The 10,867-nt window shown below is 45.0% G+C and overlaps 1 protein-coding gene across 1 annotated transcript; it reads left to right on the top strand.

The window, feature by feature from the left end:
* The first annotated feature begins 6,831 nt into the window (after positions 1 to 6,831).
* LOC122659208 lies at positions 6,832 to 7,536 on the top strand. Its single transcript, XM_043854345.1, has one exon. The coding sequence runs from the start codon at positions 6,832 to 6,834 to the stop codon at positions 7,534 to 7,536; it is 705 nt and encodes a 234-aa protein (XP_043710280.1).
* Positions 7,537 to 10,867: the final 3,331 nt, after the last annotated feature.

Here is a 10,867-nt window from a genome sequence, read left to right as displayed (position 1 = left end):
GGCCACAGGCGACTAAAGGGCTTGGGCCTAGGGCGGAGTGGGGTAGAGGAACAGAGCAAGGCTGCTTCGTCCGTATGACAAGTTAAGTTGGCGACCGAAGCTGGTATGTCAGGCTGGGCAGGACCAAGGGCGTATCGGGGAGGTTCAGGGGAGGGAATTAGTACCTCGAATCGAGACGAAGCTGGGAGCTGCGCTTGCTTCACCTTCAAAACCTTTTCAAGCTCACACTCTCTCTACAAAGGCACAGGGTAAGGAAGTAGCTTGTCCATGGCGTGGAGCTGGAGATGGGTGATCGAAGAAGGAGAATGGAAATAGAAGAAGAAGTCAGGAGGAACAACGTTTTAAAAAAGAGGGAAACAGAGGGACCCTTTGGGTGCCAGTTTCAAAATTCAAAGGCGCAGTTATTTCGGCCACAAATTAAGAGACCAAGCGGTTACGTCGGACAGGATGTGCTGGCTGAGGGAAGCTGGCTGAGGGATGCAGGCCTATTGGGGGGTGTAGGGTGTTGTATCATAATGAAGGTGCCAGAATCCAGGATGGAACGGAGAACGGCACACAACTCCCCGATGCTAGGATGGGCCACGTGGCACCACCTCAGGGAGTTATGAGGGGCGATTGTTAGGGGTAATTTTTGGATTGGGCCCCACGGCAGTAGCATCAGCCAAGGGTCGTTGGGAGAGGAGCCACGTCAGTAGAGCGTGGAGAGGAAGACGGACCCCAACCAACCGTAGGAGGGAATCTCGCCCACGAGGGAGGAGGTCCTCAACGTTAGGGAAGAGAGGGGTGAGCCACGTCTCTTTTAAAATGGTGGGGCCAAGGAAAGAGGCAACATCTTTTGCTGCGTGGAGAGTTGGAGTCCAACAGGGAACCTGCCACGGGGGCCATTATAAAGGGCAGCAGTTGCAGACGAAGACGAAAACATTCAACACCCCTAGCATTTATCTTTACTTTTGTCGCTCTACTTTGCTTTCAATCTAGTTTTTTCAGTCCTTAGAGGAGTGTACTTGCTGTCTCACTGAGCCAATCATTGGGAAATTCTGCCTTGGTGGAGTTTGGATCTGGCTTAAGGTGGTTAGTGTATTCCTCATTATTTAATTTAGTAATTTATTCTAATTCAATCGTCTTTCTCAATTGGATCTGTACAAGCATTCTTCTTGGGTCTGTCGCCATATAGTCTAACCCAAAAGTCCTTGGAGATAACTCAAGCACGAGGGAATTCAGCGTCCCTGGTTGGTAGTCAGATAGGCCGCTAGCCCCAGTCCGTTTGAACCTGCGTCAAAGGTTCTGGAATGCCCTACATTTATCACTGTTCACATCGTCCTGTAGGTGTTGGATTTTCCACCAACACAACTATCTCTCCATTTTTCCAGTATATTGAGATTGTTAGAAACTGCCCAAGGGCCTTCGTTCACACATTCTGCATGTCAAGCCCATGCTTGAACTGGGACATAAACTGATCTTTAGCCATATTCGCCACTGTTACCAAAAACTTTGTATTCCATGCCTTGATCAATGCTTCATCCACCGCTTGACGCCGATAAGGTTGCCCAGTAATAATCTTTCGTACAAGTGTCAAATCCCAATTCCTTACTTCCTTATCTTCTTCAATATCTTCAACGATAAAGACATCATCGTCATCACTATTTTGGTTACTAACAAAGTCTGGTGAAGGATGATGCGTGTTATTCTGAGAAGGGTTGGAATGAGGACTATTAGTGGGGAAAGGAACCTTGTTCCAGGGTGGAGGAGAGGGAGCGGGTAGTCATGGGTATTGAGGATGCATAAGGGAAAAAATGTATCAGTGTACACCAACAAGGGTGGAGGAAAGGAAATGAAAGTAGAAAAAAGGCTATAGCATACCAGGCTGGTGGAGAAGGAAGAAGAAGCACACCAACAAGGGTGGAGAAGACGACTCAAATACGATTTTGGTTGGGATTTTATAGTTCTGGCCGCTCCCGGGACTCACAAGGACCCAAATACCAAGGAAGGTGTTATGCACCTCGATACATCCAATTGAACCAGACCTTCTTTTTTTAGTATCAAGAAGGAATTTATTGAATAGGTTAACAATGTGTACAACCTAAAGCTTTAGACGTACAAAGTATTGAAATCCAAGGAATCGAATGAGGCCATTTTGTCTTACATATGATGGACATCGCCTTCCTAGCCAAGGTATCTGCTACACAATTTGTATCCCTTGGAATACAAGAGAAATTAATGGATTGGAAAGATGACAAAAATGATCTAATATCTTGTAGCACAGTTGCAACCTCCAATGGTGGGAGTCTTGAGGGATCATTGATCAGATCAATGATCTCCCTATTATCAGATTCAACTTCTAGGCAAGTGAAGCCTGACTCCAATGCCTGATAGATTGTACTCCTTATTGCAAGGCATTCCCCTTGGATTGGAGAAACAAAATGATGTGGAATTGAGAAAGCTTGAGTAAGGCATCCCTCATAGTCTCTAAAAATAAAACCCAATCCTCCTTTTGACTACTCCTGTGGAACAGCGGCATCACAATTGGCTTTCATAACACCAAAGGGAAGTGTCTTCCAATCATCACACGTGATATTGACCATAGGCGTTGATGGTGAAACATGATTCATAGTAGTAGAACCACATATAGAGAACTCGTTGAAGGTCTTTTCTGCTACAGAGATAACTTTTGACGGTGACCACTCTTTGGCGTTAAATACCAAGTCATTCCTTACGCGCTATAGGTACTAGCAAATAAAAGAAGCTTTTAATAGAGATTGGTGGGCAACTTCTTATCAAAACTAAATAGAGCGTCCCATCCCTTCAGCTAGTCGAAAATTAGTAGTTCCCAATCCAAAGGAGGCGAATAAGAGAGGTTGTTTCCAAACCATACTAATTTTGCAAAGTTGCAGCCCAATAGAATATGGTCCACACTTTCTTTCTCAGCACCACATCGTCGACGAGTGATTTATTGTAACCTCTCTATAAAATAAACCTTCACAATTAGTTAATATCATAGAACATGAATGCCATATGAAAGTTTTAATTTTTGGTAAGGTATCCATTGCCCAAATTCGCTTCTATACAACATTAGAAATTTACTCCCATGCATGTGATCTTGAAGTTGAAGCTCTAGATGCGGATAATATTTTAGCTTCATTGGATAAAAGATGATAAGCAGACTTTACGGTGAACTGCCCATTTTTAGATGAGCCCCAAACTTGTCTGTCTTCACCTGGGTTGACCCCTAGTGAAATTTTCAGAATTGCCTCTTGAATATCTAGCTGAAAAATTGCCGCCATAAATTAATTTTCTAATGCCTAGATATAGGATCGATGAGGTCAGAAACAAGAACTAGGTTGCAATTCGCTGGCCTTTGTTGCTGAATTTTGTAATTGGGTAACGATACTCCATAAATTACTCTTTTCCCCTTTTCCAATCAGCCACAAAAGCCAGCCTGTAGAGTCTTCCACCCTTCGAGGATGCTGCGCCACCCCCATGATTGCTTGTTCCCAAGTCTCGCTTTAAGAAAATTGACATTTGGAAAGTAGATAGACTTTAGGAATTTAGCCCAAAATGATTCCAAGGAAGACCATAATCGCAAAGGTACTTTGGCTAATAATGCTTGATTTTGAAGCCTCGTATCTTTGAAACTAAGTCCTCCCTTGGATTTGGATCGAGAAAGACGTGACCAAGAAATCCAGTGTATTTTAGATTCATTCTCCAAGTCACAGCAATAGAAACTTGTCGTTGCCTTCCTAATAGAATCATGTATTGATGCTGGCAATTTAAAGTGCGATCTTGCAAAATTCAACATTGGGGAGATGACAGCTTTCAACAGAACCTCCTTCCCATCATGGGACAAGAAATTCCCTTTCTACCCTTATAATTTTTTGAGCGACCTCTGTAAGGGTATTGATGTAATATCCCTTCATATGTTCTTATATAATCCTACTTGTATTAAAGCTCAGGCTGTGAGGGAAAATCTAGTAACTAACCCATCTGACCTAAACCCTAGTTTTCTTATAAATACTAGCTGGAGGCAGCAGTCTGGGTATTCCAAACTCGATACTCAGGGTGTAATACTTTAAGCAACCTTGTGCTTAAACCCTAAACCCTAACAACCTCTCCTTCACATTTTTGAAAAGAACCTTCTTTGATATGTTGAACTTGGTCAGAAGGCCCAAATACTTTGAAGGGTCATCACCATAAGATACTTTCAACACTCTGGAGAATCATCTTTTAAATTTCTCATGAGTATTGGGACTAAAGTACAGTGATGAGTTTTGCAAATTAATAGCTTACCCTACAGCCCAACAATATAAGTCCAAGCAGTTCTTTAGGGAGGTAATCTCATTCAGCATCACCTGTGAGAATAGAAGCATATCAAGCTAGCCATATACATCATGCTATACTTCGTACATTTTGTAAAATATAAGGACAGGTAAGAGCACTCACCTCTATCAAGTTGCACTACAACACAAAGACATATTAAACCTATGTTAAGTTACTACTAGCTAGTCACCTAATTAGTATATGAAAAACAAATATTAAACACCACTTAAAAAAACATGATATATATATCATCAATCCACTAAACAAAAGATATGGTAATAAACCAAGATCATATCATGATGATATCACATCTGAGAAACAAGGGGAAGCATTAAATCATAAGACTAAATTATTATAAAAAAATTTGGATTTACATAAATAGGTTAAAATTACTTAAATGCCCTTGCAAGCCAAACCAGCCTAGTATGCCAAATAAAATAAAAATAAAGGTATCTAATTTAATATGACAAGATTTATGCAAAAAAAAAAAAAAGATTCAAAAGATGTTAGAAATTATAAAAAATAAATATGTAAAATTCATGTACATGAAAATCCTAATTTGTCTAGAATGTAAATGTGCATGAAATAAAGCAAATACATGGAAGTAAAATCGATAAAAATGAGTAAATGGAAGAACCATCAAATATGACAGTAAATCTCATAAGACTACATTTTAATACATCAACAAAAACCCTATAAATTAAGAAATAACGATAAAACAAAACCCCAAATAAAAAAGTCCATGAAACACAAAAAATTAAGGAAAAGTAATAAAATTAGTAAAATCTCTCGAAAAATCATGAATGAAAGCTAATGAGGCATGCTAACTTAATATACAAAAGGCTCCATCAAAATCCCATCTTACACTTATGAATTTGAGGTATGTCGCCGCTACGTTATTGAGGACAATAGTGACGTACATGTGGTGTTTGATGGAAAACTTTAAGTACACTGCATTAAATTGAATGAAACAAAAGGAAATGCAGAGAAGACTTACCTAGCTAGAGAACTTATGAAGGAAAGTAGGAGCTTTAAAATGAAATAGTCTCATGTGAGAAGAAGCACAAGTCAGCATCACTAAGAAAGGGGTTTGCTGCAAACTGTGGGAGTCTCCCTCTCTCTATTTTTGGATTGTCCTTCAACATCTTGAGGCCTCGTATTTATAGCCTAGGATGTTGCCAATGACTCTATTGATGTTTGTAATCCAAACACTTAGATATCTTCTTGATCTAAAGAGAATTAGGGTGATTATTTCTCATCAATTAAAAAAAAATAGAGGTATTTATACTCCTCCATGCTACTAATATATGAGTTGTGGTGGATTGCAAGTCTTGGTTGCTTCCATCACATTTCTTTGGGTTTGTTGGGCAATTGTCATGTGCATGTGGCATCTTAGGTGGCAAGACATGGTGACATGGCATGAAGGTGAGGTAAGGTGGCAAGGTTGTGTGAGGTGGAGGCCATGGTGGCAAGCCAGCCACACAGGCAGCCAACCATGCATAGGAGTGACGCAAACAAAAATCACACAAGATGCCTACTGACTAAAGCTGCCACTGCAAAAACAATTCTTAAAAAATATGCAGGTGTTGTGTCAAGAACTGTGCCGGAGCGGCCTGTTCCTACAATAGAGAATTAGCAAGAGAGGGCCGCTTCGGCATAGTTCTTGACGCAACAGATTGGCGCCATTTGTGGGAACGACGATCACAAGCCTTCCAAAGCTCTATAAGTCAAACAATGGCCAGCGAACAAGACGTTGTTCCCAACAATCCCGAGATCCCCCAGCCTGTAGAGAATCCAGCGGCCTGCTAGACGATGAAGAACACTCGCGGTGGAGGACAGGCAGGGAAGCAAACTGCAAGCCAAGAGGCAGTAGCAGCGGCTGGATCCCAACCACCGGCAATGGGACCAGCGGGGACAGCAAGGCCCCGACTGTCACTCACAGCAGCAGCGGGACCAAGCGCAGTCCCATAAGGTGTTCAGGCCGTCCAAGGCATGGGAACTCTACCGCCCCCACCTCCACTGCCGGAGGGGTTTATCCCGGTGAGCATGAACCCAGATGCATTGGCCACAGTGGGCCATATCCACAACTTGCAACTGCAGGTTCTTCAACAGAACGACTTCCTCAGGGAGGTAGTCAGAGAACTGCAGGCCATCAGGACAGCTAATCCTACACCCGTTGTAGCGCAGGTCAGTCTACAAAGGTCGGTCAGGCAAGAGAACCGATAAGAAGTAAACGGGCACAATGGACAGGTCGTGCCAATAGCAAACCAGGTCGTGGAAAGCAAGCTTGACCGTAAGCTCAGGGAGATCAACACCAAATTAGAACCCTTGGAAAAGGGGGGCACCCCAGAAGAGAATTTCAGGCCTGGCCAGCACCCCTTCACAACTGAGATCATGAGAGCTGAGCTCCCCCGAGGCTTCAAACCACCCTCCTTTGAGGCTTATGACGGGAAGACCGACCCCAACGACCATATCAATTACTTCAACTTGATGATGATGGTATACGGCGGGTCAGACATGGTGTCATGTCTCTCCTTCCCAACCTCCCTGAAGGGACCGGCAGTGCTCTGGTTTGCCAAGCTAAAGCCCAACTCCATAAGAAGCTTCACGGAGCCAGCCAAAGCATTCGTGAGTAGCTTCCAAAGCAGTGTCAAACAAAAGAAGACGGCCGCAAACTTGTTAGCAGTGAAGCAGCGACCCGATGAGTCCATACAGGATTATATCACTCGCTTTAATGGAAAAGCTCTGGAGATCAAAGACCTAGACGATGTCATGTCCTTCAATGCCCTGCACAACGGGGTAACCAACCATGACCTGGTGAAATCGCTCGCCCTCGAACTGGTTACCATTATGTCCCAACTGCTTGATCGGTGCTACCAGTACGCCGACATGTTTGACATCATGAAGGCGCGAAGAACGACCTACCCCAAGGTGGCAGAGAAAATGAGGACAAGCGAGAAAGAAGAAAAGAAAGATACCAAGAAGCCGAGGTCGGATCAGTACTCAGACCGAGATCAGAGCTCGGACTACACGCCCTTGAATACAACTAGGACTAAGATCCTGATGGAGGTCAATGATCGGGGCCTACTGCAGTGGCCCAGACCAATGTTTTCGAAGCCCGAAGAAAGAAACAAGAAGAAATATTGCAAGTTCCATCGAGACGTCGGTCATGACACTGAAGACTGCCGGCAGCTGAAGAGAGAGATCGAGGACGTGATCTAGAAGGGCCACCTATGGTGATATGTCAAGGAGGATAAAAAAGATAATCCTCGGGGCCGAGATGGTACAGAGAACGACCCTAAGAGGGATGACCGACCCCGAGGAAGATACGAGCGTGATCGTCAGGATGATCAACGCGATGACCGGAGAGATAATCGAGAAACTGGCACCGAGGCCAACACCTCCAATGCCCCCAACAATCCTCACCATTGTGGGAGGCCTGGGTCAGGAGTCATCCTGAAAGGTAAAGTCTAAAGCACGGTTCATGGCAGTAGCAGAAGTGCCCAAGAAGAAAGCACGAACCGAGCTAACAATTACCTTCTCAGATGAAGACCTCACAGGGCTAAGCTGGCCACACAACGATGTTGTCGTGGTTCAGGCAGTTATAGCCAACAGACCGGTACATAAGATACTGGTGGACATTGGAGCATCTATAGACATGTTGTTGTACGATGCCTACCTGCAGTTCAGGTTCGAGCCAGGTACACTGAAGCCCGAGATCGCGCCTTTGTATGGGTTCTCAGGAGCACCCACCCCGATCGAGGGGTCAGTCAAACTCCTAATGATAGTGGGGACTACCCCATGCCAAAAAACTATAAAGGTAAACTTTATGGTAGTTCAGGTCGCGACAGCCTATGATGTCATACTGGGGAGACCGAGCTTAAACGAGTTGGGGCCCGTGGTCTCCACCAAGCATCTAAAAGTCAAATTCTCCACCCCAAACGGCATAGGAGAGTGCCAAACCGAGCAGAAGAAATCATGAGAATGCCATGTTGCCTTCCTGAAGCAGATAATTAAAGGCAACTACAGGGGGACGGCCTTCGCAGTTGAAGTTAGCGACAACCGTGAGGAGAACCAGCGCTACCAACGGGCGAGCCGATCGAGGAACTCATCGAAATTCCAATCGACGACTAGGACCCCACGAAGATTGTGAAAATTGGGGCCCTACTAAAACAAGAAGAAGCAAGAGAGCTCGGCTTTCCTTCGAAAGAATGCTGATGTATTCGCTTGGACGGCTACAGACATGTCAGGCATCCCACGCCATATAGCGGAGCTCGCCCTGCATGTGGACCCTACCAGAAAGCCCAGTCCAATAAAAAAGGAGGAGCTTTTCCCCAGAACGACAGGCCGCAATAAAAGAAGAGATAGAAAAGCTGAGAGCATTGGGCTTCATCCAAGAAGAGCAATTCCCAACCTGGCTAGCTAATGTAGTGATGGTACCAAAGCCGAATATCCTCTCCCCAGGATAGATCTCCTGATAGACGCGACGGCAGGACATGAAAAGCTAAGTTTCATGGACATGTACTCAGGGTATAATCAGATCCTGATGAGAGAAGGAGACAAGAAGTACACGGCATTCTGGTCAGACCAGGAGAATTTTTGCTATCGGGTCATGGCCTTTGGCTTGAAGAATGCAGGGACGACCTATCAGAGAATGGTCAATAGGATGTTCAAAGCCCAGATCGACAGGAATATGGAAGTGTATGAGGACGATATGCTAGTGAAGAGCATACGGGCTGAGGACCACTTAGCTGACCTCGACAAAGTATTCCAGGTACTGCGCACCCACCAAATGAAGCTACACCCAACAAAGTATGCCTTTGGGGTAAGCTCGGGTAAGTTCCTTAGGTACATGGTATCCCAAAGGGGGATCGAGGCCAACCCTGCCAAGATACAAGCCATACAGGAGATGAGCCCACCAAGGACGGTCTGTGAAGTGCAGAGGCTGAATGGAAGGATAGCGGCCCTAGCCAGATTCGTGTCGCGATATGGAGATAACTGTTTACCATTCTTCAAAACACTAAAAAATCTGAAGGAGGTGAAAGACTTCCCCTGGACTGAAGACTGCCAGAGGGCATTTGAAGACTTGAAGACATACTTGGCCAACCCACCCCTGTTGGCACGACCTGACCCAAAAGGAGAACTGCTGATATATCTGGCAACGTCGTATGTGGCAGTGAGCGCGATCTTAGTAAAGGAAGAGAATGGGTCACAAAAGCCGGTCTACTATGTCAGCCATGTCTTACTGAAAGCAGAAAGCCGCTACCCAGAGATCGAGAAGCTCGCGTTTGCACTAGTCAAAGCAGCGAGAAAGCTAAGACCCTACTTCTAGGCCTACTCCATCTCAGTAATGACAGACCAGCCCTTAAAAAAGGTGCTACACAAGCCGGACGTATCAGGGATACTGGTACCCTGGGAAGTAGAGCTAAGTGAATACCAGATCGAGTACAAGCCTCGAACTGCCATAAAGGGCCAAGCCCTGGCCGATTTCATACTAGAGTGTACGCAAGGTGAGAGCGAGCCAGAACTAGTGGAACAAGCTGAAGAAGAGGTCAAGTCTGAACCATCCTGGACCATGTTCGTCGATGACTCAAGCAACTCAGGGGGCGGCGAAGCAGGGCTCATATTGACAAGTCCAGAAGGCTTTAAAATACAGTTCACGCTACGGTTTGGGTTCTTGGCATCCAATAACGAGGTCGAGTATGAAGCACTGATAGCAGGACTGAAAACAGCTAAGGCCATCCAGGTCAAGAGATTGGTGGTAAAAAGCGACTCTCAGCTGGTCGTGAACTAGATGAACGGTCATTACGGAGTAAAGGACGACCGGATGGTGGCATACCTAGACAAAGTAAAAGAACTAGTCAGTCCGTTCGAGGCATTCGAGATGCATAGAGTACCAAGGGACGAGAACACCAAAGCTGATGCACTCTCACGCCTCTCGAACGAGGAGTTAGCGTAGTTGGACGGGTCGGTATACATTGAAAACCTGCCCGAGCCATCCCATCAAACAAAGGAGGTCATGTCGATCGAGATTGAACTGAGCTGGATGGACCCGATCATCGCCTACCTAAGGGATGATAGCTTGCCCGAGGATAAGGTCGAGGCACAAAAGATTCAAGGACGAGCAGTGAGATATACCCTGATCGAAGGGGAACTGTATAAGAGGTCGGTGTCATCCCCATTGCTCAAGTGTTTAACACCTAGTCGTGCCCAATACACCCTAGCAGAAGTACACAGAGAAATATGTAGCAGTCACATGGGAGGTCGCAATCTAGCCTACAAGGTGCTCCGATTGGGTTTTTATTGGCCGAATATGCAGAAGGACACAATCCAATACGTAAAGATATGCGAACAATGCTAGAAGCTTGCGCCCATACCTCATCAACCAACTACCAAGCTGACCTCAGTACTCAATCCCATCTCATTTGTAATGTGGGGGAAGGAAATATCTAGTTGTCGCGATAGATTACTTCACCAAATGGGTAGAAGTAGAGCCACTTTCAAAGATAACCAGACAACAGATGGAGAAATTCTTCAGAGACAAAGTCATCTA

Source organism: Telopea speciosissima, chromosome 4, assembly GCF_018873765.1.
Source record: "Telopea speciosissima isolate NSW1024214 ecotype Mountain lineage chromosome 4, Tspe_v1, whole genome shotgun sequence".
In the NCBI taxonomy this organism is placed as follows: Eukaryota; Viridiplantae; Streptophyta; class Magnoliopsida; order Proteales; family Proteaceae; genus Telopea; species Telopea speciosissima.
This window is presented reverse-complemented; position numbering and strand designations above follow the sequence as displayed.

Excerpts from the sequence above, each read along its gene's own strand:
- LOC122659208 (XM_043854345.1), top strand. The coding sequence starts at position 6,832 with ATGGTGTCATGTCTCTCCTTCCCAACCTCCCTGAAGGGACCGGCAGTG.